This window comes from Bos indicus x Bos taurus, chromosome 7 (genome assembly GCF_003369695.1).
Source record: "Bos indicus x Bos taurus breed Angus x Brahman F1 hybrid chromosome 7, Bos_hybrid_MaternalHap_v2.0, whole genome shotgun sequence".
In the NCBI taxonomy this organism is placed as follows: Eukaryota; Metazoa; Chordata; class Mammalia; order Artiodactyla; family Bovidae; genus Bos; species Bos indicus x Bos taurus.
The window spans coordinates 66839161-66866691 of NC_040082.1; the positions used below are offsets into that span (position 1 = coordinate 66839161).

At 57.5% G+C, this 27531-nt stretch overlaps 2 protein-coding genes across 2 annotated transcripts; one reads left to right on the forward strand and one right to left on the reverse strand.

Moving 5' to 3' along the window:
• Positions 1–978: 978 nt before the first annotated feature.
• MEX3D (mex-3 RNA binding family member D) lies at positions 979–9445 on the forward strand. Its single transcript, XM_027546559.1, has 2 exons — positions 979–1600; positions 7206–9445. Exons 1-2 carry the CDS (start codon positions 994–996, stop codon positions 8573–8575), a joined length of 1977 nt encoding a protein of 658 aa, XP_027402360.1. The 5' UTR covers positions 979–993; the 3' UTR covers positions 8576–9445.
• An 11977-nt stretch (positions 9446–21422) lies between these two features.
• PLK5 (polo like kinase 5) lies at positions 21423–25818 on the reverse strand. Its single transcript, XM_027546560.1, has 11 exons — positions 25652–25818; positions 24934–25047; positions 24666–24782; positions 23899–24028; positions 23716–23803; positions 23522–23617; positions 22691–22889; positions 22434–22560; positions 22200–22276; positions 21977–22062; positions 21423–21739 (listed from the first exon to the last, which is right to left on the reverse strand). Exons 1-11 carry the CDS (start codon positions 25760–25762, stop codon positions 21658–21660), a joined length of 1227 nt encoding a protein of 408 aa, XP_027402361.1. The 5' UTR covers positions 25763–25818; the 3' UTR covers positions 21423–21657.
• Positions 25819–27531: the final 1713 nt, after the last annotated feature.

The window sequence follows — 27531 nt, forward strand, 5'->3', positions numbered from 1 at the left end:
GTTGGGCAAAGGGGCAGGCCGTCCCCTTTCGCACCCAAAGAGCACATGCAACTGTCCTGAGGTTCCACGGCATCCAGCCAGGGACTGGGGCCAAGGTCCCCTTGGCGACTCGGCGGGCCAATCCTCCTTCCAGCCCATCTATTTACCTGTAAAGGGAAACCGGAAGGCTCTTTCGCCCCAAAGGCAAAAAGAAGGCCCCGAAGGGCCGCTGGAGGCCACTAGGACAGGATGGCTTTAGGCGTGGGCACACGGGGCCGCTCTCGGGAATTTTACCCAGCGACGCTCACGTCCGAGGGCTCTGGCCTGTGGAAACCAGCCCAAGCCCGGAAACACCACCACTTAGGGGATGTGGGTGCCCGTGACCTCCCGGGGGTGCCCAGAGGCCAGGTGTGCACGGGGACCGCGGAGAGGAAGGGGACTTGAGTACAGAGCCCGGCAGGGGCGCTAGGGGTCTCGGAGTGGGGAGCCCGGGACTCCGGCGCAGAGGCGAGGTTGGGGCCGTACGCCCTCGCGCACCCTGCGCCCGGGCCGCCGCGGGCACCTACCTGCGGCCCCGGCCGCACGTGCCAGGGCGCCCGGCCCGCCCGAGCGCCCGCGGCAGCGGTGTCCACGCCACGTGACCGCCCCGCCCGCCCCGCGCGTGCGCCCTGCCCGGCGCCCCATTGTTGGCGGTGGCCGCGTCACGGGGGCGGGGCCGGGGCGGGGCGGCCGGCGGCCCGAGGGAGGCGGCGGGAGGGCGGAGGGAAGGAGCGTCCGCGCCGCCGCCGCCGCCGCCGCCGCCGACTAGCCGCCGCCGCCGAGAAGCAAGCAGAGCCGCGCCGCGCCGCCGCCGCCCGCGCCCGAGCAGCCCCGCCGCCGCCCCGCCCCGCTGCTGGATGCCGGCGGCCGGCGGCCGAGCTCCCAGAGGCGGAGGGCGGCGGCGCGGGCGGCGGCGGCGGCGGGGGCGGCCGGCGGCCGGGAGGCGGGAGCGCGGGCCCGAGCGCTAGCGCCGCCATGCCTAGCTCCACCGGACAGCCCGACGGCGGCGGGGGCGCGCGCGGCAGCGGACCCGGGGCGCCGGTCTGTGGGGACCCTAGCCCGGGTCCCCCGCCGCCGCCGCCGCCGCCGCCCCCGCCCGAGGGCGCCGATGAGGCCGCGCCCGCGCCCCGGCCGCCGCCCGAGCCCGACGACGCGGCCGCCGCGCTGCGCCTGGCCTTGGACCAGCTCTCGGGTCTGGGGCTGGGGGGCGCGGGCGACCAGGACGAGGAGGGGGCGACCGCGGGCGGCGGAGACGGAGCGGGTGCAGCGACTGGGGGCGCAGACGGCGGGGCCGCGGCGGAGCCGGCGCCCCCCGACGGGCCTGAGACGGGGGCGCCCGGGGTGGCCGTGGCCCCCGGCCCGCTGCCGCTGCTGGAGCCGGACGTGAGCCCCCCGCCGCCGCCTCGGCCGTCGCCGCCCGACGTGTTCGCAGGCTTCGCGCCCCACCCCGCGGCGCTGGGCCCCCCGACGCTGCTGGCCGAGCAGATGAGCGTGATCGGCAGCCGCAAGAAGAGCGTGAACATGACCGAGTGCGTGCCCGTGCCCAGCTCCGAGCACGTCGCCGAGATCGTGGGTCGCCAGGGTGAGTGGCCGCCGTCGGGGGCGCCGCCCCAGGGGTTCCTGCGCGACTCGCCCCCAGAGGGGCCGCCCAGCCCAGCCCACGGCTGGACACCAGACCCCGGCCACGCCCCGCGTGGGCTCGGGCCTCGGTGGCCGCCTGTGCGCCTTTGTCCTGCCGCTGGCCGCGGGAGAAAGTTGGGCGCGGCCCGCGCTCCTCCCCTCGGCGCTCCGGCCCCGCTGCCGCCTTTGTCTGGGCGCCTCCAGCCTGGAGAGCGCCCTGCGTGCAGCTCACTGCCTGGGCCCTGGGCTCCCGGAGGTTCCATCCCAGGGATAAGGAGGTTGGGCCGGGCAGTGCCCTCTCCACACCCAGAAATGGCCCGGGGCGGTTCGCTCGCGTGTGAGGGGGGCTAGGGGCCAGGGCATTCTGGCAGGGTCAGGAGAGAGATTTGGTGGCACAAAGAGGGTACACCTTAAGACTTGCCAGCCTGGGCACCCTGCTGGGGTGAGGGGGAGCAGGACAGGGTGAGCGAATATCCCTCCCGCTGTCAGCCCCGTCAGGGATCTAGGGTGTGCACAAGGACCCCCTGTGAAAGCCACTTGGGGGGATCCAGCCCGACAGCCCTTCTCTGGCCAGGGTGTGGGGGTCCCGAAGCGGCATTGTCGGAGGTCTTTGCAGCCGCCCCATTGTTCTCTTTGTTAGAGAGCCAGGCTGGGTGACATCAGGCCGGCGGCCGCTCATTGGCCCTGGAGCTGCGGGGCGGGCGGGCCGGAGGTGGTGGGCAGTGCCCGGCCCAGCACACACCCACCCACCCTGTTAGCTGCTTGCCCACCAGCCTCAACTTTCTCTTGCCCACACCTCTGGGCTCCGGCCTCTCTGTTGGTCAGCCAGGTTCTAGAACTTGGGGTGGGGCCTGGGCGGAGCTTGAGATGGGGCTGGGGGACCCTGCCTCTGGGACCTCGGTCACGGGAGCTAGAGAAAGGTGTGGGGGGCTTGAATTGCAAGATGACCTGTCACCCTAACTGCCACGGGCAGAGGACCACAGGGATACCTCAACACCACCCTCTACTAGTTCCTGGTGGGTGGGGCCTTGGGGCCAGCAAGCCTGCTGCCTCGGCCACAGGTACATTCAGTCATTCATTTGTCCATCCTTCATGTGGACACAAGGAGGGCCAGGTGTGGTGCTAGGTCGGGGGACTGCCATAAAGGGGTCCTTGGCTATGGGCAAGCACCAAGAGACCCCAATTGAACACTTCCCCTCCCTGCCTTGTCCCCTCCCAGCGCTGTCCCCTCCCTGCCCTGTCCCCGGTAACCGCACTGGGACCTGGAAGAAGACAGCTGCCCCACACCAAATGTTCAGAAGCCCGTTGGGGGCAGATGTGGAGACTGAGGCCGGGGATGCCACCCAAGGTCACTAGGCTGGTGGATGGTGGAGCATGAGGGCAAGCCCCCTGTGGATGCACGTGGCAGCACCTGGGGGTGTGGGCAGTAGGCAGAGGGCCCCAAGCCCTGGTCTCTTCTGAGCCATCTGGTGGCTGAGTCGTCAGGCTCCGCCCTGTCTCTTACTTGTGCCTCTGGTACCCGTTTACCAGGTGTCCGCCTGGGTTCCCACTGATGGCAGGCAGCAAGGCAGGGACCCCCAGAGCTCTCCCCACATCTAGGGTGGTTCCTCTCTGTGACGGGGGTTGGGGGAGAGCACCTCAATGGAGGTTTTTGTGAAAATTCTCAAGCAAGATGCTGGTTCTCCACCCAGTCCCAGCCGGCACACAGTTGCCGTCCCATAATTAGTCAGGTGCAGGGCCTCAGGGGGTGGAGCACACGTGCCAGGACAGGTCAGCAGCTTCAGCAGCCCTTGCTCCCCACTCTTGAAGTATCTGTGGCTCCCATCTTCCCTCACCAGTCCTCAGGCACAGCCTGGAAGACACACTATGCCCTTCTTCCAGTCACAGTCCCCCACCCCTCCCCATCTACCCTGTGGGTCCCTGAACATGGAGCCTGTCCCTTTTTCCTGCTCTGCTGGCCCAAGTGCAGGGGTCGTGGCCTGCCCTGAACTTACTCTTCTGTCTGACCCCTGGTCTAAGGCCACCCCTTCCCTGGAGTTCATGGAGGGGGTGTGCATCTGTCCAGCCTCCTCTGGCAACCAGAGCCACAAACCTGGGCTCTCCCTTTCCTGGACAACCCCATGTTGCTCCGTGAGCCTCAGTCTCCTCCCCACTAGGTCTATGCAACTTCTGGGCAAGGGGTAGGGACCATGACCCCTGTGGTGCTCCCTGGTCCCTGAGGCTGAGAGGCCTGAGGGACTGAGAGGACCACTGAGTGGGGGCCTCAGCCTGCCCCACGGTATCCCCTAGAGAGGACCTGTCACCTCCAGGCCAGGAGGGTAAAGCGGCTGAGGTGGAAGTGCAGCCATAGCCAGCTGGTAGGGCCGGAATTTGCACTCTAGTCTCTCAGACTTGTTTTGCACTGCGGGGGAGAAAAGGTGAGCTGGGAGAGAACTGGCTCCAGGGTTGGGTGTGTCAGGAGCTGACCCCTTTCCACAAACAAGAAAGTGGAAACTCAGAAGGACCAGTTTGGGGGGTGTCACCCCAGCCCGTAAGTGGGCAGGGCTGGCACACATCTGCTACCATTGACCTTGGCCCTGTTCCTTCTGAGACCCGCCCCCGTCCACCCCAGTGCCCTCCTGCCTGGCTCCCCTTGCCAGAGTTTGCAGTGTGGCCCTGACTGGGGTGTTGGGGTTGGGTCTTCAGCACCAAGCCTGGCCTGCAGCACACTAGGTCACGGTCAGGAACAAGTGACCTGCCAGCCACCTAGTGTCCCCTTCATTGTCCCTCAGTGAGAGGGACCTCTGCTTGGTATTCTCTGCCTGTGTGTGGCCCCATCCCTGTGGGATGATCCTAGGGTGATGGGGGGCCATGCCTTGAAATTCTTATCTACCCACCCAGAGTGGGGAGTATAGGAAGAGAGCCAGGCCCAGGTTGGGGGTCGCAGCCTTCCCTGCTTGCACAATGGCTCCCTATTTCACATGGGAGCCAGCTTTGTCCCCAGACATCCGACTGTGACTCAGCCTTGCTCTGGGACAGCACCCCACTGGGTTGTCCCAGCACCCGCCTGCTTGTGGAACGCTGTCCCCACTGTCCCCTTAGCCAGGAGCGCTCCCCCAGCATGCAGCCTTCTTCCCAGGGTGGTGCCCTTGGCTCCCCCACGTGACCTTGAGGTTCCCTGGATAAGTGTGGTCTGTGGTCACCTGCATGAGCTCCCTTGGGGCCTGGTTCCTTGAATGCCTAGTGCACTCAGTGCAGGGGTGGCCTGGATCCTGGTCCAGGCTCATGTGAGCAGCAGGAAGCAGGACTGCCTGCAACTAGGCTGCCTGTGGGGACCCGAGGCCCTGCCTCTCTGAGGGCAGGTCCGGCAGCTATGGGGCCCGCTGGGGCCGGGGGAAGTCACCCGCCCTCCCCGGTTCTCTGAGTTGGAATCCTGGTAGGGGCAGGGCCCAGGAATCTGCATTTCTGCTGTACCCACCAATTGGCAGTAGCCCCCAGGGTCACTCCTGGAGCCCCAGTTTCCTGTCTTGTGCAGTTCCATGCCCCCAAGCTCTGCCACCTCTAGGGGTCTTAGTGGTGGGGGGGGCAGTGACTATCACAGCTGAAGTGGGGGTGGTGAGCAGGGTTCTGTTTGGCCACTGAGGGCTCCACCCGAGGCTGCTCTCAGGTCAGGGCAGGATGGGGTCCCGTGAACAGAAAGCTGCAGGGTTCCACCCGCTTTGAGGCTCCCCCATGAGGGCAGGTTCCAGTCCCTGGCCCATCAGATCCTGCCCCAAACCTGTGAGTCTGGGTCTGTTTCTGCTCTCTTTTGACAGATGAGGAAATTGAGGCATGGAACGGTCCCTCAGATGCCCAGAGTATCCCCAGTGCACCAGCCTTACATCACAGTCCCCCAGTCTCAGAGAGTTCAGAAAGTTAGACATAAGGTCTGAGAAGTGTGTACTGGGGCCTGGTCCAGTATAGTCAGGGTGGGCTTCCCTGGAGGAAGGCATGCCAGGCTCTGATGTCATGCAAAGAAGGAAGAGGATATGAAAGTAAAGTTGCAGATGGGAAAGGTTAGGTGCGAGGGGACTGCAGGAGAGGCCCTTCCCAGCAGCCAAGTAGGGAGGAGACCAGGGCAGGCATGGACGCAGCCACAGGTCGGGGGGGCCTTTGGAGTTGCCAGAAAGGCCGGGCAGCCACCAAGGGGAGGACCCCGGGTGGGCATGGAGGAAATGGCCAGGGACCAAGAGGTGAGGCTGAGAGATGGCAGACCCCTGCTCACCTGCCCTGCTTTTATTCAGCTATGGGTGAGGGGCACCTGCCTGGGACCCAGGCTCCATCACTCTGACTTCATCAGCACAGAAGGCTTGCTGGCTAACTTTGTATCTTTTCTTGTTGAGAACTTAGCCACACTGTTAACTCCACTCAGAGCTGCCTGCCTGCCACAGGGAAACAGTATTCCTGTGTCCTCCTGGCTTCCCAGTGCTTAGAGGGTGGGGGGACTCCCAGTCTCCTGGGCCCCAGTTCAAAATGTCTCAGAAGGCCCTGGGGTGGGGGTGGGGTGTCAGGGGCCTGGTGAAACCACACCTGGCATTTAGGTTTCTCATGTGTAGCTTCCCCTTAGCCCTGGAAGGGCTGCCAGATGCTGGGTGAGGTGCCAAGTCAAGGACCCTGCATGACTGACCCTCTCCTCAACAGATGTCCCGGCCCTTTTCTGCAGGGTCAACCCTCAGACTGCGGCCCAGGGTCACCTGGGCAGCAGTGATGAACCCCCAAGGCATGTCCCCAGCTTCCCCTCAGTGTCTGGGACCACTGGGGGGCCTGTGGAGGTGTTTTGACCTGGGGCACAGGATCTGCTGTTGGGGGAGGGTCATGTGATGAGAAGTTCCCACCACCCAGGCCTCGGGTTCCCCTCCAGGCAGTCTGGGAGTTGGTGTCAAAGAGTCTGCGTTAGTGTCCTCTGTCTGGTACAGTGGACCAAATGGCTTGAAACTAGAACTGAATGCTCACAGTTCTGCAGGGTGGGAATCTGAAATCGGGGTGTTGGCGGGGGACATGCTCCTTCCAGAGGTTCCAGTGGAGGGTCTTCTCCAGCCTCCGGGCTTCCAGTGGTGCTCACGAGCTTTGGCGTCCTGGGGCTTGTGGCCACCTCCCTCCAGCCCTAGGCTCCGTCTTCACATGACTGTAATCTCAGGGACACTCTGTGTCCCTCCCTCCATCCTTGGGCCTCAGTGTCCCCTCTGGTCCTACAAACCCCTGCTGCATAGCAGGGGGATTGTCAAAAAGGCAAAGAGAGGCCCTGTTGTAGGTTGAAAGGTGTCCCCCCAAATCCATGTCCACCTGGAATGTCAGAATGTGACCTTACCGGGCAAGAGTCTTGGCAGATGTAGTTAGAATGTGGTCATGATGGGTTGGGGTGGCCCTGAATCCAGTGACCAGTGTCTCTATAGAGGAGGAAGGACATGTAGAGTGGCAGTCTGATGTTACAGCTGGAAGGTGGGGGCACCCACCCAGGTCACCAGCTGTCCCATGCAGCTGCGGCCCTGGAGGGGCTGTCCTGAGGAGGGGTCCCCGCCCTCACCATGTCTCCCCCTCCCCCACCCCAGGGTGCAAGATAAAGGCTCTGCGAGCCAAGACGAATACGTACATCAAGACTCCGGTGCGAGGGGAGGAGCCGGTCTTTATCGTGACCGGCCGCAAGGAGGACGTGGAGATGGCCAAGCGTGAGATCCTGTCGGCCGCCGAGCACTTCTCCGTGATCCGGGCCACGCGGAGCAAGGCGGGCGGGCTGCCGGGTACCGCACAGGGCCCACCCAACCTACCCGGACAGACCACGATTCAGGTGCGCGTGCCCTACCGCGTGGTGGGGCTGGTGGTGGGGCCCAAGGGCGCCACCATCAAGCGCATCCAGCAACGGACGCATACATACATCGTGACGCCTGGGCGTGACAAGGAGCCGGTGTTTGCCGTGACGGGCATGCCCGAGAACGTGGACCGGGCACGCGAGGAGATCGAGGCCCATATCACACTGCGCACGGGGGCCTTCACCGACGCCAGCCCTGACAGCGACTTCCACTCCAACGGCACAGATGTCTGCTTGGACCTGCTCGGGGCGGCCGCAGGCCTCTGGGCTAAGGCCCCCAACCCGGGCCGCCGGCCCCCAGCGCCCACAGCCAGCCTCCGTGGGGACACTGCGCTGGGCGCTCCGGGAGGTCCTGAGTCCTTCTACGCGGCCAGCCGTGGGGGGCCGCCGGTGCCTGTGCAGGTACCGGACGCCGGCCCCGCCAGCCCCTACAGCACTTCTGGCAATGGGGGCTTCACCTTCGGCGGGGACGGTCCTGGGGCCCCCACAGGGCCACCCGCCCTCGAGGACTGCGACTTTGGCTTCGACTTCCTGGCGCTGGACCTGACCGTGCCCACCGCGGCCACCATCTGGGCGCCTTTCGAGCGGGCCACCCCGCTGCCGGCCTTCGGTGGCTGCTCAGCGGTCAATGGGGCCCCCGCCCCGCCAGCCCCGGGTGCCCGACGCAGCAGCGGGACCGGCACACCACGCCACTCGCCCACACTGCCCGAGCCCGGTGGCCTGGGCCTGGAGCTCCCGCTGGCCCGCCGGCCTACACCAGACCCAGTGGGCGCCCTGCCCTGGCGGCCCCCACAGGGTTCCCTGACGTCCTTCTCAAGCAGCGCCAGCTTCTCCACAGCCACCTCGCTGCCCAGCAGCTCCTCGGCCTCCTCGTGCTCGGCGCTGGACTCCAGCGCCCCCGAGAACGGTCGTAAGCCCCCAGCGGCCCCAGCGCCTGCGGCCCTGGCGCGGGAGTGCGTAGTGTGTGCTGAGGGTGAGGTGATGGCCGCGCTGGTGCCCTGCGGCCACAACCTCTTCTGCATGGACTGCGCCGTCCGCATCTGCGGCAAGAGCGAGCCGGAGTGCCCGGCCTGCCGCACACCCGCCACCCAGGCCATTCATATCTTTTCCTAGCTGGGCCCCTGGTGCGCCCGCGGTCCCACCCCCACCCCCGGGGCCATCAGTGGGCGCAGGGTGGGTGCACAGGGCCTGGAGGGGAGGAAGCGGGCGGGGCGGCGGCCAGTGTTTACAGACGAGCTTTAACTCTTCCGGTCCCAGGCGTGGAGACGACGCGGCCAAGCGGCACCTCAGTTCTTAACAAATGACAGTATTGAGTCGACAGGTTAAAATAAACCAGAGAGAAAAGGCCTGCTTGCCTGCTTGCACTTTTTATTTAAGACACTCCCTACCCCCTATCCCCCGCCCCAGCCCCCAGCCCAAGGTGATCTTTTTAAGAAGAAAAAACACGATTTTTACAACTCTGGGTTGTACTTCTTTTGTATGTAGCGGATATCAATTTGACAGTGTTTGTTTTCCCATGGTCTCAACCTCTGTAGCAACTTCCAGGAGGAGGATGGCTCCCTTTGGGGGGATCATATGGTTACCCTGTAGTATGTAAGCCGCGCGCAGGCCGGAGGGGGGTGGGGGGGAGGGGGCGAGGGGCGTCCGGAACTTTCTAACTTTTTTTTAATTATTAATCCCTTTCTGCTGTGGTTTCTTTTGACAGTTTTTAATTTTTGTTGTTGTTTTTTAAAAAAAAAAAAACTTTTACTTTTTACCTCTTGTGTATATGTAGGGAATTTATAGGGAAATATGTACTTTATGGAATAAATTTTAAGACTAAAATATATTTTATTTTAAATAAAGTAACGGACCTTTAATCTTACACAGCTAAATTACTGATTATATATTTGCTGAGCTGACCTAAGGGTTCAGAAAATTGTATCAAGAGTTTTATTTTTTGACTTCAAAGCCTTCTTAATAAAGTCTTTTTACTACATGTGAGACCTTGGCCTGGTGTGGGGTGGGTGGGCATGGGGGAGGGATTGGGATAGGGGCTCAGTTCCAGCCCCACCCACCTAGTCTTCCAGGTCAAAGCGTTAGGGCTCAGGATATCCTGCTTCTAGGCTTTTCCACAAGCCAGGTGCTGTTGGCATCTTATTGGGGTTCTACAGAGAGGTGGTCCAGCCAGGTCTTCTTATTCTCAGGACCCCACATCCTAGGGGACAACCAACCATGGGGACAGCTGTGAGCTATGTGGGGGAGTGGTGATATTGGTTGCTTCCTGGGGCACCTGCCTGCTGCCATGACACTCCCATGGCCAGCAGGATGACATTGTATAGAGGAGGGGCAGGTCTTCCTCCCAGGAGGGGTCCTGAGGTCTCCTGGGCCCAAGGAACATCTGAGTGATAAGCCTCAGGTGTTGTCCCCCAGGCATCTAGTTGGGAGCAGAGAACTCTGGGGTGTGGGGCTGCCAGACATGGTTCTTTAGGACTGGGACTGGCCCAGAGGCAAGAACTCGGGGGTCACAGATTGGACTGTGGGCTGCTGACAGGGGCCAGCAGAGCTCCAGAGATGGGAGGAAGCTGAGTGGAGTGAGTTGAGGATGGGATGTGCTGACAGGGAGGGGCCCAGGACTGCTCCAGGGACAAGCAAGCCCAGGGGCCAGGTGACCACAGGCTGCTGGCTCTGGAAACAGGCACTGAGGGACCCGGAGAACACAGCCCGCTAGGGAAACTAGGAAGACAGAGCAGAGCAGCCTGGAGGGCTTTCAGGAGAAGGCCAAGAGTTTGGGATAACAGGAGCATTTGAAGGGGCAACAGGGACAGAGAGGAAGCAGCCAGAGATGGAGAGGACATGCCCAAGAGCAAATGGAGGTCACCTCGGACCCTCTGGTTGAGAGTAGTCACCCCAGACTGTGGAACCCAGTTGGGTCTCAGGACAGACCCTGTGCACCCAGGGTTCCAGTCTAGTCCTGCTGGAATGTCCCCATCTGTAAATGGGGAAACACCTAGGTCCACACTCCCAGCACTGGTGAGGCTCCAGCCTTGGAGTGCATTGGTACATGGCCCCCAAAAGATACAGCCCTGGAACCTATGGGTGGGAACTTACAGACCGGGCTTTGCAGCTATAGTCAAGAATCTTGAGATCATCCTGCATCAGGGTGACCCTGTAAGACAGTGTCCTTATAAAAGAGCAGGAGTCACAGACGTGCGGGCAGAAGCTGTGTGACCCTGGAGGCGTCTCTGTCCATGGGATTCTCCAGGCAAGAATACTGGAGTGGGTTGCCATTTCCTCCTCCAGGGGATCTTCCCAACCCAGGGATTGAACCTGTGTCTCCTGTGTCTCCTGCATCACAGATGGATTCTTTACCCTCTGAGCTATCAGAAAAACCTTCATCTGTGTTAGGGTGGCCCTAAATCTAATGTCTTTGTAAGAGACACAGCAGGATCACAGACATGTGGGGAGAAGTTATGTGACACTGGAGGCGAGACTGGGGTTGATGCAGCCACAAGCCCAGGATGCCTGGAGTCCCCAGAAGCTGGAAGAGGCAGGAAGGACCACCCACCACCTGCCCTGGAGTCTTCAGAGGAATCACGGTCCTGCCACACCTTGATCCCTGACTTCTGGCCTCCAGAACAGGAAGAACATATACCTATTGTCTTAACCCGCCCACTTTAAGGTAATTTTTTAAAGCCGCTCTGGGAAACTGATATGGTAGGTGGGCTAGACTGAGGGTTGACTGGATGGCATAGTCAGGTGCAGATAGCATGGCAAAGACTTGGAGGTGATGAGATCCCAGGACACATCCAGGGAACACAGAATGGCTGCTCAGAGGGACAGGTGAGAATAATGGGGAGATGAGTTGAAAAGGTGGATTGGAGCCAGGCCTTGGAATTTCTCCTTTAATCTCTCCCACCTGTGTCAGGACTTTTATTGGGTCCCCATTTTTGCCAAGGTCTTCCTCACCCTTGGACCTTCCCCTTTACAAAAAGAAAGACACACCAGCCCATACTGAACTTTGGCCAAGAGAATTCAAATGTAAATAGCCCCAGGTGGCTGGAGGTTCCTCTGTGGGCCACGTCTCTCTGGAACGTTCCAGTTCAGGATTGTCCCATAGGGCATCTTGTTATGATGGGACTGTTGTAGACCTGTACTGACCTGTACAGGAGCCATCAGCCACATGGGTGACCCAGCATCTGAAATGTGACTTGTGCAACCAAGAGATTGAATCTTAAATGTTGTTTGGCTTTACTTTAAATTGAGATAGCATCTAGGGAAGCTGTTTACCATGTAGACTCTTTTAAAGCAGAGAAACAGGAAGGCCAGTGTGCCCAGAGATTGTGGTGAGAGTAACAGGGAGTGGAGGTCCTGAACAGAGTGGCCTGAAGGTGACAAAGCCACGGGGGAGGGAAAACCTGTGGGCTGCTGTGGTCGGCAGTATAATGATCCCAAAGACATCACCTCCTGATCCCAGGGCCTGTGGACATGTCGCCTCATGTGGCAGAGGGGACTCTGCAGGTGGGGTTAAGGCCCCTGAGATGCGGACAACCCTCGATTCCCCAGGGGGAGCCCAGTGTCATCACAGGGTCCTTATAAGAGGGAGGGGGAGGGTCAGAGGCAGAGAGACGGGAGATTTGCACTGTTGGCTGTGAGGATGGAGGGAGGGGCCGCAAGCCAGGGATGCGGTGCCTCTAGAAGCTGGAAAAGTGGGGAGCCAGTGTTCCCCGGGAGCCTCCAGAGGGGACAGCCCTGCCCACGTGTGAATCTGAGGACTTTTGCCCTCCAGGACTGTTAGGGAGAATAAATTTGTGTTGCTTTAAGCCCCCACATGTGTGGTGCTTCGTTTCAATATGGGAAACTCACACAGCTGTGTTAAAAGCTGCCCCAGCACCTTGGAGAAATGGCTGATTCTATGCCCTGTGCAGGGAAACTACAAAATGAGCCTAGACATCTTGCGGTGCCAGAAAGTAAGGACATCCTCAAAACACCCCATGAGAATGAGGGCATGTCCAAGAGACACCGAAGCCAGAGGCCAGAGCTGAAATAATGCATCCTAGAAGACAGAGGACACCCAGTGAACTTGAATTTCTAATACACAGTGGATCATGCTTTTAGTCAAAATCTGTCTCCAATATTGCCTGGGACACCCCTCTACCTGATGATCATTCGGTTATTTACCTGAAATTCAGATTTAACAGAACATATTATGTTTTTATTTGCTTCATTGGTAACTCTATGAGGCATGGAGGGGGATGAGAAGCCACTGATTTGCAGGGAGACACATATTTGCTGGAGAGGTCCCTCCTGTGGTTCCTAAATTCCACCCTGACTTTAAAGGTGCAGAGCAGCCTAACAGGATGTGGACAACATATTAAAAAGCAGAGACCTCACGTTGTTAACAAAGGTCTGTAGAGTCAACACTATGGTTTGGCCACTTGATGTGAAGAGCCAGCTCATTGGAAAAGACCCTGATGCTGGGAAAGATTGAGGACAGGAGGAGTAGGGGGCAGCAGAGGATAAGATGGTTGGATGGCATCACCACTCAACTGGACATGAATTTGAGCAAACTCAGGGAGATAGCCGGGGACAGTGGAGCCTGGTGTGCTGCAGTCCATGGGTTCCGAGAGGCTGGGACAAGACTTATGGACTGAACAACACCAGGATGTGGGGTGGGGACTGGCAGGTTCGTGAACCTGGAGCAGAATTAATTCCACACACATTTATGGATATGGACTGAGCGCCTTGATCCTTGCTATTCCAGGAGCGGGTTTGCTCCGGGGCGGAAGCTGGAGGAAGCCAGAAAGCCCCAAGTGCTTTTGCTGCTACTAACCCCTTGCGCCATCCCCAGCCGGGCCCCTCCAGCGGCCGGGAGGGACCAGAACTGCCCGTCCTCTGTCGCCACCGTGTGGCCGAAGCCGCGCACGACACTCTGCCCGATACAGCCGCAGAGCCCGCTCCTTATTATTTATGTAAAGTGGGCGTAACTGCCCTTAGCCCAGGCCTGTGGGCTCCTCAGGACATAAGCCGGTCCCCTTCCACAGCCCACAATCCATCGCTCAGCAACTCAGCGCTGGCACGCGGTGGGCCCTCCCTAAACGTTTGCTGACTGAATACACGACAGGGACCGCTCCCTGCTACCCAAATGAAACTGAGGGTTTTTTCTTTAGCCTAACCAGATCCCTAACCGCCTGACCTCCTGAGGTCCTGAGACACTGCGCACATTTAAATACACACCTGAGTGGGAGAGGAGGTGACACAAACGCTGGAAGCCACCTGGTTTACACCATCTGACCGTTGGGAATTTACCCTGGTGTCCAGTGTGAGTAGGGCTTGGAGTTTATTTTTCTAGATAATTAATGTAAGTTCTCCCCCTAGGCACTGTGGTCATTTGGGGTCTGGATCATGGATCATCCTCTGAGGGGCATCCTGGACACTACGGGGGTTGACCAGCATCCCTGCCCACCCCCCATTCGATGTCAGGAGCCCCCCTTTCCCAGTTCTGACGATGAAAATGTTCTAAAGTCTCCCCTGGTGGCAGGAACCTCCCCTCCCCCAGTGAGAACTGTTCATCCCATTTCTCGGGGATTGGACCAAATTGGCCCTGAACAGGCTGTGTCCCGGAATCTCCCCACATACCCACCCACATGGAGGGTTCCGCTTGCAGAGTTGGAACATCTGATTTTCGTTTATTTCAAGCAACCCTTAAGATGGATTCATGTCCCAGCTAAAATGACTTATGCTTGACTCGTAGAACTTTTTAGTGTTGGAAACATCACATGTAAATCCAAGCAGAGAGGGTCAATCCAAAGGACCCAGCTTCAGCAAATAACCAATTCTCAAATTCCCCAGCAATTCTTGGCTGTTTCTCTCCAATTGCCCCACCCTCACCAGGCTCTGTAGCAAACTGCATTTGTCCACAAAGCCAGAATGCTTACTGAGTAACACACGTAGCCACAATGTCACCATCAGAACTTAAAATTGTTAACAATAACTTTAAAAAAAAAAAAGTTAAGACATGTAGGATCTAGTTACCTGACCAGGGATCAAACCTGGGCCCCCTCCATTGGAAGTGCAGAGTCTTAGTCACTGGATCACCAGGGGAGTCCTCATGGTAAGGCTGATTTCTTAACAGTAACTCTCTGGGCAGCATTTCCGTTTCCTCGAGTGTATTGTTATTGTTTACAAGTCAGTTGGTTTCAATCTACATCAGGCGCATATTCCCTGGAGATCTGGCTCTCATGTCTTGTTCACGTACTCTAACCAGTGGTTCCCAACACAGATCCTCAGTGTGGATGAGGAGGTTTAAAAAATATCAAAGCCTGAGTCCCCATAATTAGTCTGGGTGCCATGTGGGAAGCAGGATTTTTTTTTCAATTGTAGTAAACATAACAAAATTTACCACTTTGACGTGTACATTGAGTATATTCACAATTTGGCCCATCCATCACCCCTGTCTCATTCCAGCATATTCTCATCACTCCAAAAAGAAATCCCACCTCCATTAGCAGTCACTCCCCACCCCCAGCCCCTGACAACCAGGATCTGTGTCTATGGATCGGCCTGTTCTGGACATCTGCCATCAGTGGAATCACACCCTGTGTGTCTTCGTGTGTCTGCTTCCCTCACTGAGCATTGTGTTCTCAAGTTTCATCCACAGTGTAGGGAGGGTCAGGGCTTCTCTCCTCTTATGATTGAAGAATACTCTAGTGTATATATGGACCACCTTTTGTTATCCATTCATCCTTGAGGAATGAATTTTTAAATTGTTTTTATGTTAAAAATTTAAAGAAAAATCTTTGGCTGTGCTAGGTCTTCATTGCTGAGTACTGGCTTCAGTAGTTGAGGCACACAGGTTTAGTTGCATAGAGACCTAGGAATAAAATTGCTGAATTATTTGGTAGTCCTATGTTTAATTTATTGAGGAACCAAGGAACACAGTTTTTCAGTTTTATTTTTAATTTTCATCGAGGTATGCTGGCATGTGGGACCATAGTTCCCAGATCAGGGATCAAACCTGCACCCCTGCAATGGAAGCGAGGAGTCTCAACCACTGCACTGCCAGGGAAGTCCAAAACAGAGTTTTTAATTGAAATTTTTATTGAGATTATTGTAGATTCCCCTGGAGTTTTAAGAAATAATGCTTATCCCTTATACACTCTGTCCAGTCTCCCGCAAAGTTTGCGTTTGCAAAACGACAGTCGGTACCTCAACCAGGATACATTTATATCTAAATCAGATTTCCAAGTTCCTCAGTTTTTCTTGCGTTTGTGTATGTGTGTGTATTTAGTTATCTACAGTTGTATTAGTAGGGTAGGTACATGTATACACCACCACAGTGGCCCATTTCCCTAACCTTGGCAACCACTCAAATGTCCTCCATTTCAAAAAGGATATCATTTAAAAAGTGCTATATAAACATAATCTTACAGTATATGAGACTGTGACATTGTTTTTGTTTTTGTTTTTTGCTCAGCATGATTCCCCTGAGTCATCAGAATTTTTTAAACTCTTCAGTGAGGCAGTCTGATATGATTCAGGTTGACCTACTTACAGCTGTTCTGCTAGCAACGCATGTGCATCAGTTTTCTCATCTGTTAAATGGGGAGGGGGAAAGCACTCAGGTGAACTTTGAGAATTAGAGTAGATGGGGAACCAGGTGCCCGCAGTCAGGACCTGGAGCCAGAGAGGCTTTGTGATGGCACACCAGGTTGCCATGGCACCAACCAACGTGCCTGCCCGGGATGCTCCAGCCCTGGTCCCGCCTCACTTGCTGGTGATTGGAGGAGGCATCGTGACACATGCTCCCACAGACCAATGAAGAGGTAGGTAGTCCAGAGGCTGGGTTCTACCGACGCTTTAGATTGGGGGAAAAGGGTAGAATTGAGTGAAGCCAAATTTTCCCTCACTTTTCAGGCTTAAATAGGCTTTCCGTGGTTTCTTTAAAAAAAAAAAAAAGGCCTGGTCATCCCTGGAATGAATTCATTTCCATTTCATGAAGCTCCAACCCGTTGTAAATGCCCCAAAAGGTGAGGCTAATAATTCTTCTAATAATTTTATTTCTTAAGACACACAGTTAACCTCTCTGAAGAAGATTCCAGAAATTTTCAGTATGAGGGTGGTGTGGGCACTTTGCCATCTCTCGAAGTTCTCATACCTAGAAATAAGAATCGGCCTGGGAGGTTATGAAATTAATATATTCCGTGGTTGGTTTATTTTTAATAAACCACCATTGTAGGCTCAGGGTGTGGGCGATTCTCACAGATTGTTGCTGTTCTTACGCCCACAAACAGATGGAAATAAATACTCTAGGTAGGTCATTTTGCAAGATGCACAGTTAAATGGACTGTGGATGTTTTGCCTCCCCTCCACTCCCAGAAACAAATGTTCTGGGCAGAAAAGGGGCTGGGTTCTTTTCATGCTTTGGCATGTGTATTAGTTAGCTATTGCTGGGTAATGCATCACCCCCAAACTGAGTGACTTGAAACATCCGTTTATACATTAGAGTATTAGCCAGGAAAAAGAGTGACGTTCTGACACACTGCAGTGTGGATGGACCTTGAAAATACCATGCTCGGGACTTCCCTGGAGGTCCAGTGGTTAAGACTGTGGGTTTGCACTGTAGAGGGAATGGGTTCCATCCCTGGTCTGGGAACTAAGATCCCACATGCTATGCAGCAAGGCCAAATAAATAAATATTTTTTTAATTAAAAAAAAAGGAATATGATACTCGGTGAGAGAAGCCAAACACAAAAGGCCACACAGCATGTGATTCTGTTGATGGGAAATGTCCAGAACAGAAAATGGGAAGTGTGGATCTCCAGGCAGATCCACAGGCACAGAGAGTGGGTTCTTGGTTGTCAGGGGCTGTGGAAGTGGAGGGGGTGAGGAGTGACTGCTGATGAGGACAGGTGTTCTTCTGGAGTGATGGACTGTTCTGGAACTAGACAGGGGTGGTAACTGTACAACAGTGTGAATGCACTCAGTGCCATGGAGCTTTACCCTTTAAAATGGTGAATTTCATGTTATGTTACCTCAGTAGTAATAATAGTAGCAAAGTAAAAAAAAAAAAAAACAAACACAATCCACACACGGTTTGTGTACTTTTCTGCTCACACCCCATTCCTCCGTGTTCTCCAGGGAGTCCAAGGAGATTCTAAACTCTCCCTCTTTTATGCAGAACAGTTTCTCTTCCCAGGTCTGACCACACTCAGGCCTGTGATCTCCCCTGATGGACCCCCAGCCCCTTCGTTCCCTCCCTTCACTCCGTTCTTCCACAAAATCACCAGCTGGGTCTTTCCACCCAGAGGCAGGAATGCACCGAGTCACAGTGTTGAGAAAAAGAGCAACACCGATGGTTTAATTTTTTCCATAGCAACATACTGAAAGTCACTCAGTCCTGTCTGACTCTTCAAGACCCCATGGACTATACAGTCCGTGGAATTCTCCAGGCCAGAATACTGGAGTGGGTAGCCATTCCCTTCTCCAGGGGATCTTCCCAACCCAGGGACTGAACTCAGGTCTTCCACATTGTGGGCAGAGTCTTTACCAGCTGAGCCACCAGGGAAGCCACAGAAGCATAAGTGCCTGAAAATGGATAGAAAGATCCAGAGAACCTTGCTGGGGCCTCCTCCCCAGGAAGGAAGAGGACCAGAGATGAGAGGCATCAGCCCTGGGGATTTAGCTTCATATGTCAGGTTGCAATTTGGAAACTGATAGCAGGTGACTTTTTGCGACCCACTGGATTGTAGCCCGCCAGGTTCCTCTGTGGAGAAGGCAATGGCACCCCACTCCAGTACTCTTGCCTGGAAAATCCCATGGATGGAGGAGCCTGGTAGGCTGCAGTCCATGGGGTCGCTAAGAGTTGGACACGACTAAGCGACTTCACTTTCACTTTTCAGTTTCATGCATTGGAGAAGGAAATGGCAACCCACTCCAGTGTTCTTGCCTGGAGAATCCCAGGGACAGGGGAGCCTGGTGGGCTGCTGTCTATGGGGTCGCACAGAGTTGGACATGACTGAAGCGACTTAGCAGCAACAGCAGCAGCAGGTGCCAAATGTCTTGCCCTGGTGTGACAGAGGTCACCATTTTCCCAGCCTCCCCATCCGTGTCTTGCCTGCCCATCCGTTAAGCAGTGTTCCATACTTGAGAGTTTTGGTCATGGCAGAACCCCACTCTGGTAAGGATTTCTGTGTTGGTGAAAATCTGGCCCATCTATCTGTGTCACAGAGAGCGGTGGGCTCAAATCATGCCGGGTTTGGGTGCCCGCTTGCCAAAGTTCCTCAAATGCCCCAAAGAGAGGCAGATGGGGCAGGCTGCAGAGTCAAGTTTCCTTTAATGAAAAAAGAACAAATCCAGACACAAGTCTGGGTTGAACAGTCATGTCTAGAGGTGAGGCGAGGCCCCCGCACCCCTTGCACACTCCCTATGCTGCCCCCGAGTACGTCACTCAGTGGGGAAAGGAGGGCAACGGGAGCAGAAATGGACCCTGGGTCCTGGGTCCATCAACATGCAGAGGTCTACTCTGACCCTCGGGATCGCTAGATGCTCTGTAGCATGAGGATGGCATGCTGAAGGTGCTGGTGGGTGCCTGGGGCACAGCCATGGCCCCAGAGGATGCCCAGCGGGTAGGAGGTGCCAGGCTGGCCCAGTTCCCAGACTGTGAGCAGCAGTTCCTCACCACCCCTGCTCAGCACGAGTTGTTCCTGATCTCTGCTGCTGCTGCTGATCTGCCAATGTGGGGAGAACCTGGGGTGGAAGGGAGAAGGGGCCCTGGCCTTTGGAGGGCAAGTGGACAGGAGACTGAGGGCGCCCTGACCTGAGTTTCAGTGGCTGCCCCACCCATGGGGACTCCAGGCCAGGAGCCAGGGCTCTACCGTGTAGACAGGGAGACCAAGGCTCAGATAGGACCCCCTGCCCATAACCACCCAGTGAGACCTCCTACTCAAGCCTGTGTCCTGGGGAACAGCAGCTCCTCACTGCTGTTCAACTCCTCTAGTTCCCTCACTGGGAACTGCCAGCTCTCCCTGCCGCTGGGCATGGCCATTTGAAGCCAATCCTGCCCTCTGAGATCCAGCCCAGGTCAGGGCACTCTGGTCTAAACAGAGATGGGGTTTTCACTATAAAATAAAATCATACAAATTTTTCTAAGATGATAGTAAGGATTGTATACTACTGCGTTGGAAGTCTGTTTTAAGAGCGGCTACAATTTCTCAGAGATTGCCAGAATCGCTCAGGATAACCTACAACTGATTCTGCAATGAGATGACATTTTGCCAGCTGCTACCGGTGACCACATGGGACCATGATCCCCAGTGACATTCTGCCATCATTTGAACACATTTTATTTCCAGTTTTATGCTTGGGAGTCATAAGTCTCAGTTCCTGGTTCCACCAGGAGCCAACTGCTTCCTAGGGCTTTCTCCCAAAAGCATGCAACACACCAGGCCCATTTGAGGGGGCCCCTTGATCCCCTGCACCATCCCATCGCTGAAGAGCAGCAGCACCACCTGCTTGGACACCAGGAAGCACAGCAGCCCTGGGGAACAGCAGGGCGCCCAGGAGTCTGGGCTCATTCCTCAGGGTAAACATCTGCAGCTTTTCCAAGTGGGGCGCATAGCTTACCTGGTTATTGTTGGGGGGGCACAGGGCGGTGACCATGGAGTCAGGGGCTCCATTCTGGGCAGCTCACACCCGAGGACACCTGCTCCTGTAGATCCTTGGACCATGATTTGAAACCAGCTCTACAGGGTCCAAGCCCTCTCTGTCCATCCAGTCCCAACCCTGGCCCTAAACTCCAGACCCATGGCGCCTCAGACTTGGCTGTCCATGCTGAGACCCTGATGGGTCCCCACATCTGCCCTCTTGCCACCTTCCCTTCTTGCCTGGTGGCTGCTCCATCCCCCCCACCACAAACCTGCAAACTACACCCAGATTGCAGCCCTTGCCTACCCCTCCACAGCCACCACCCCAGCCCAAGTCACCACCATTGTCCACCCAGCTAATCCAGCCACCTCCCTGCTGGTCTCCTGTTAATAAAAGTACAAGTCAGACTTCTCCTTCCTGCCCCCAACCCCAGCAGTCACCTGTGAGGCTCTGTGACTTCATGTCTGCCTCCATGCCACTCCTCAAACCCACCGCACTGGATCCCATCTTGGGGGCTCTGCACATGCTGTTCTCTTTGCCTCTCATGCTGTTCCCGACAGGCCCTTTCTCATCCTTCCTGTCTCACCTGAGCATCACTTCCCCAGAAACCCCCTCCCTCCACAACCACTCTGTGGATTTGCCTCCACGCCTCCCCCCGAGTCTGTCATCTCATCTGCTTTATTTTCTTCAGAAAACTGCCACCAAAATCAACTTAGTGATTCATTTATTTAGCATTGTTCTCCCCCAGCAGGCAGTAAGCACCTGTAGGTATGCACAGTAGGTATTTATTAAATACTTGAGTGAATGAAGAAAGGTGAAGGCAGGGAGGGCTTGGCCCCACAGCGGGTAGGAACTCCATGACTTTTCCCCCTGGGGGGTGCAGGGCCATGTGGGTGCTATCCCGAACCAAGACCCTGTTCCTACCGTCTGACAGTTGGTAGCCAAAGCCATACTTGCTATAATAGTCCACCCACTTGGGGGCCCAGAAAACAGGCTGCTGCTCTCCTGGGGGGTCCTGCATGGCTGGGCACAAGGAGGAAGTGACATGATGGGGGGTTCCTGGAGGGGCCTGGTGGAGGCACAGGAGATGGGGAGAAAGGTCCAGGGCATAGAAAACCAACTCTTGAGGCTTCCTAGCGGTCCAGTGGTTAAGATTCTGTGTTTCCACTGCAGGGGGAGCCAGTTCAATCCCTGATAGGGAGAACTAAGATCCTGCATAACGCATGGTGTGGACGAAAAACAAAGACAACCCAAGCAACTCTTGCCTTGAGGGGAGAGGACTGGGGGACCCTGGGGTCACAGCCGCTTTTAGCAATGAATAAATCTGAAACGCGTGTAAGGTCCAAAACACTGCAGGGCTTTGCTTTATTTCATTAAGCATTTTTTTTTTTTTTTTGGCATTAAAAATAAAATAGCTCAAGCCCATGTGGCAGCCCGGATGGAATCCTTGGAAGAGGAAAAAGGCGGGAATGGGGAGCCTAGGGAAATCCAGCAGCCCAGGGGGTGCCCGGGGAAGCCGGAAGTCTGTCTTCTGGGCTTCTCAGCAAATCTCACATCATCTTGTGCCGCCCCTACCTGGGGGGCCCGAATCCAGGTAGAGCTGCAGGTTCCTGATGGCTGCCTCTACCCCCTGCCTTGGACTCCCCTCGGGTCCTGGGGAGACAGATCTCTGTTGAGGGGCACAGGATATGGAGGACAACCCCACCCCCAGCTTCCACATCCAGAAAAGTCCCATGTTCAACCCAGGAATCCAGATACTGTCCACACTTTACAGGTGGGGAAACTGAGGCCAGGAGAAGGGCTGTGATGCTAGCAAGGCACAATCCTCACCCCCCACTTCGCAACCCTCACCCCTGCCCACAGTTCCTGTCTAGGATGGAGCATGCTCACCCGCTGGGGCACTCTGGAGGGTCCCCTGGGCCAGCAGCTGGATGGGGACCTCGGGGGCACAGAGCCCCACTCTCCAACAGGGAGTCCTGGGGAGGGAGCAACAGATGTTGGGAATTGGTGGTGGGCTCTGGCCTCCCCATGGAGACCTCGTGACTTCCCGTGCCCAGCCAGCTGTGAGGACGCCCTCTGCATTCCCCACTACCTCCCTGCTCCCGGCCCTCACCTCACTGCCCCACTCCATGGAGTCAGGGTCTGAACCATCTTCTCCAGGACCTGAGGCCTCCTGAGAAGCCAAGGGGCCTGCAGGGGGCACAAGGATTTGCGGGTGGGGGCAAAGCCTGGCCCCACATGGAGAGCATCTGCCGTGGAGACGGTTTCAGAGCAGGAAGGGGATATGACAGGTGTGTGAGATGCAGGGCAGGGAGGAGCAGGTGACGGGGGAAGGAGAGGTACTCACAGGGCGCCCGGCACTGGGGCAGTAGCAGCCGGCCCACCTTTCGGAAAAGTCTGCCCAGAGGCTGGGGGATGGCGAAGATGGGTGGGCTGTGGCAGCAGTGGGGTGGCAGCCGGTCCGGGGTGAAGCCCTTTAGAGTGGGGAGCTGGAGGTCAGCAGGCTGCTCCTGAGTACCTGTGCTACCTGGGGGTCCTGACCCTCACCTGGGTCTGCTTAGACACCCCATAGAGGGGCCGCCCTGTCCCCCAGACACTCCACACCTGAGTGAAAAAGTCATCCTGCAGCAGGTGGTCCAGGCTGGGCCGCTCGGCCGGGTTGGGGGCCAGCAGGCGGGCGATGAGGCGGCGCGCGTTGGCAGACAGGTGTGCAGGCTCGGGGTAGCGGCCATCTCGGATGTTCTGGTACATCTCCGACAGGGGAGCCGCCACGAAAGGAGGGACGCCAGTCAGCACCATGTACCTGGCCGGGTCGGAGGCAGGAAGCAGGGCAGAATAGATCCTGCTTGGATCTATTCTGGGCATCCAGGGTTGGTTCACACCTACCTATGCACCCCTACCCTCAATCCCTGACACCATTCCTGCTTCACACTCATTTTCTCACACCCGCCCTGCATCCACTCTCACCTAGTCATTCTTGTCTGCACAGAAGACACCAGCATCTGTTTGTACACCTGCCTGCACCTGGGTTACACCTGGACACCTGCATAGACCTTTCCAGTTTTAATTTATGCTTGCTCGCACCTGTTCCAATCCTGCATATACCTCATGTTGGTACAAATGTCCTGATCTGCCTGTGTACCTAACACCTGCACACACCTGTCCACACCTCTGGGCATGTTCAAACCCGTCCTCTGCTGTACATACACCCTCCTGTATCCCTATTCATACCTGTAGGCTCAAGTGATGGCAGGTGCCTGCTCCTGCCTGCCCCCCAGCTGCATACACTGAGGTTCTATGTTTGCTCATACCTGCCTGTCCCCACACTCAACCTCCTCCGTATATGCTTACACCTGTCCTTACCTGCCGGTGCCTGTCCCCACCTGGGCATTCCTGCCCCACTTCCCCAGGCCTGGGGCTCCCAGGGCGACTCACATGATGCAGCCCAGAGCCCAGATGTCCGACTGGCAGGAATGTCCGTTTCTGGACACTACCTCTGGAGCCAGGAAGTTTGGGGTCCCGCAGAGCACTCTGGGGGCATAACGGGGGCTCAGGAAGACTGGGGGCCCCCACACCAGACCAGGCCCACCTGCACCCACCCAGAGAGCCGGCTCAGAGCTTGCAGTCACCTGTGGCAGCGGCCCCCTGGCCCTATCTTGGTGGCCAGCCCCAGGTCTCCGATCTTCACCTCCATGTTCTTGTTCAGGAAGAAGTTACCTTGTGGAAGGGGACGCAGCCGGCAGTGAGGAAGGAGCGTGGCTTCAGTGGAAGCCCCGCCCTCACCCCGCCCCGAAGCGCCGCCCCGGCCGTACTGAGCTTCAGGTCCCGGTGGACGATGCGCCGCTGGTGCAGGTAGCTCAGGCCGCTGACCAGGCCTCGAAGATAGTAGCGCACCTCGGGCTCCGTCAGCGTCTGCCGTGCCTGCAGCACGTGGGCCAGCGACTGCAGGGGCCCGACAGGTGCCACACCACCGTCGAGGAGACACAGGTGAGTTCCAGGGGCCCAAGAAGGCAAAGGAAAATTCAGCTGGGCCCAGGTGAACGTGGCTGATTGTGGCATGGGCATTGGTGAGCTCTGAGCCCGAGGATGAGCACAGGAGTTCAGTGGACAGAGGGGCCACAATGAGCTTGTAGACCAGAGATGAACACAAGGTGGGTACACGCTGGGCACAGGTGAGCTTAGGTGTATTTAAGTGGGCTGAGTTCAAGGGATCTGTCAAGGTGCAGCTAAGTTCAGTTGGGTCCAGGAACGGGCATTCCCGCCAATCAGACATCTGGGCTCTGGGCTGCACCATGGAGTGGCCCTGGGAGCCCTGAACCTGGGGAAGGGGGCAGGGCTGCCCAGTTGGAGACAGGTGTGGGCAAGTGGGGCCTGGCTGAGTACAGGAGAAGCACAGATGGGCTAAGATGTGCCTAGGTGGGTCAAGAGAGCCTTTGGGTGGGCAGAGGTGCACAGGTGGGCCTGGTGTGGTCTCAGGTTAAAACAGGTAAGGAGAGACAGACAAGGGTGGGGGGACACAGATGAGCTCAGCAGACACGGGTGGGAGGGGACATGCCTCCCTCTCACTCCGCCCCCGCACCTGGCGACTGCAGTATTCCAACACCATGTATACGTGGTCCCGGTCAGCGAAGTGGGCGTGGAAGGCCACGATATTGCGATGTCGCAGGCGGCTGTGCAGAGCGATCTCGCGTTCCACCTGCAGGCAGGGCACCATGTGTATACACCCGGTAGGCACCCACACCCGAGGCATTCATGCCCCACAGGCGAGCTCCACACCCCAGGCCAGGGACCTCTCTGGGGACCCGCTTCGGTTCTGGGGCTCCTGGGCACTGACGCGCAGAGAGTACCTTGCAGCGGGCGCGTAGCCGCGCAGCCCCGCCCCCTCCGTGAGGCACCACTTTGAGCGCGAACACAGCGCTGGTGGACATGTCGGTCAGCTTGTAGCAGCGGCTGAAGGCGCCCTGCAGGGCAGGAGAGTCAAGCTGGGTGCATACAGGTGTGAGGACAGATGGCCAGGCCTCCTCACACACACACACAGCTCACACCTTCCTACCTGGATCCCCAAAGCAACACAACACAGATGAACACGAAGGCACACAGATACATCACAGACGCCTCCATACCTGGACACGCTGAGTCCACAGAACCCCAACACAGTACCCAGACACACGCTACAACGCCCGCACACAGAAAGCACAGACCTATGACAAACGCAGACACACACGCACAGGGACAACAAAACAGAGTCTGAGTCCGCACCAAGGCTCAAAAACACACAACACACCCATACCCTGGACATAACCCACGACACAGCACTGCACGCCCAACACCGGTTCCCGCCACACAACGCGCGCCGCACAGCGAGTACATCGCAGACCCGGGCATCCACCCACGCCAGCCCCGCGCCAGCCTCCAAACTCCCGCAGACACGCGGACACGCAGAGACAAAAGCCAGGGCACACACTGGCTCATCTGCGGGTCGAGATCTCGCTTGCGCTCCGCCGGGCTGGGACCCCCGCTCCGCCCGGCCCCCTTGCCGCGGACTTGGAGTGCTGGAGTCCCCACCTTGCCGATCAGCTTCCCGCGCCTGTACACGCGCCCCGAGCTTGGGTCGCGCAGGAAGACGGAGACCAGCGGGCAGCAACTGCGCCGCCGCCGCCGCGGCCGGGGATCCATCCCTCCCTGGGGGCCTTGGCTGGCGCACTGGCGCAGCCTCCGGCGCGACCACCGCGCACAGCGCTGCTCCAGGGGCCGCGCGCTACTGGGGCGCCTCTTATTGGCCGAGGGGGGAGGGGTGGAGTCCAGACGCTCCGGGCGGCCGGTACGGGAGGGGGCGGGCGCGTGGGGGCTTGTGGGCATGCGGGGACGCCGGGCTGGCGGGAGTTCCAGGGACCAGAGCGGCGCTGGCATCCTGCACGTAAACCCCGCGCCAGTCGCGCGCGCTCGGCTCGCTGGCTTCTTCAATCCTGCGCCTTCCGCCAAGCTGTGAATTGTCCACGCGCCCATTTCTCTGAGCAGGAAACTGAAGTCAGAAGGTTTGTCTCATTCTCTCGAGGCCTCAAAAGGAAGGGTGGGTGGGAATGAGTGCTTAGCGGGGCTCCCCTCAAGGTACACTTGAGGTTCGAGTCTAGTCGTCCTGAATACACTCATGGGACTGCTGCAGATAGGTAGGTCCCTGGGGCCTGCCTGTATGACAATGTGAAGCTTGATCATCTCGGCCCTGGGGAGCCACAGCAGGGTTCAGAGGAAGAGAGAGGAAGGGGAAGAAGCCTAATATCTCTGGGACTGGGGCTGGTGGGGAGGGCAGTGCAGCCCAGAGGGGCACTGCTAGGAAGCTGCTGTGCATAATGGACACTAGGCATGAGGAGCAGGATTTGGGGACTAAAGGAGAGGCACTAGGGTTGGTGACTACTGGCTCTGGCTTGGGCAGCCATGGAGAGGCAAGCGGATAGAGGACAAGAGGGCAGGCTTGAGCCCCGTGGAACTATGGTGGCACCTCTGAGCTGTGCCTCATACTTTCGCTGTCTCAAGTCACCCTTTCACTGATCCTGAGACCCGGGTACTGGCCTTGTCCCCATTTCACAGATGAACACACTGAGGCCCAGGGAGGTAAACTCACTTCTCCAGCCAGGAAGGGGCAATGCTGGGTTTGAATCCAGGCAGCTGCCTCCAGATGCTTCAGAATTAATACCCATACGTTACATAACACAATGAATGGGGAGGGGTTAGGAGGGCTCTGTTTGGCTGGAATTAGGCCTTGGAATTTTCCAGAGACCAGATTTCAGAGTCCGGCCCAGCCAAGCCACCAGGGATAGAAAGCACCTTCTGTGTAGTCAGATGTCCACCTGGCATGTCAAATGGGGGTGCCCAGGGCATGGGGAACTCTAAGGGTGCCTCAGTGCATTTGATGGGAGCCAGCCTCTGGCACCTTTCCAGGGGGGCTGGCCTCAGTGCCAGGGTCAAGGATTCCAGGCCAGTGCGGGGCGGGGCGGGGGGGGGGGGCCCAGCTGACTGGGGCTGGGGAGCCCGAGTCCCCTGCTAATGAGAATCAGGTGCAGTGTGACCGGAGGAGGGCAGCTGGGGGGCCCGTGGGTCTGAGCTGTCACGTCACTGTTGCCCTGGAATCTGCATGGGCAGGCAGGAATCCAGGTTCCTCTCAGGGTCACACCTCTGCCACCTGCTAATTCAGGTATTTGTCCAGCACTTACTAGTGTGTGAAGCTTGTGCTGGGCTCTGTGTGCCCAAGACAGACCTGCCTAGCCCTCAGGAATATGTGGACAGGAGATCACCCAGACTTAACCAAAGTCAGGGGTCTGAGCCAGTTCTGGAGGCCAGTGTCAGAAACCCAGACCCCTTCCAGACAGTGGCTCATCCCGGAGACTGGGGCTGTTCTTAGCCCCATGTTACAGATGAGGAAACCGAGGCTTAGGAAGGCATATGGGAGC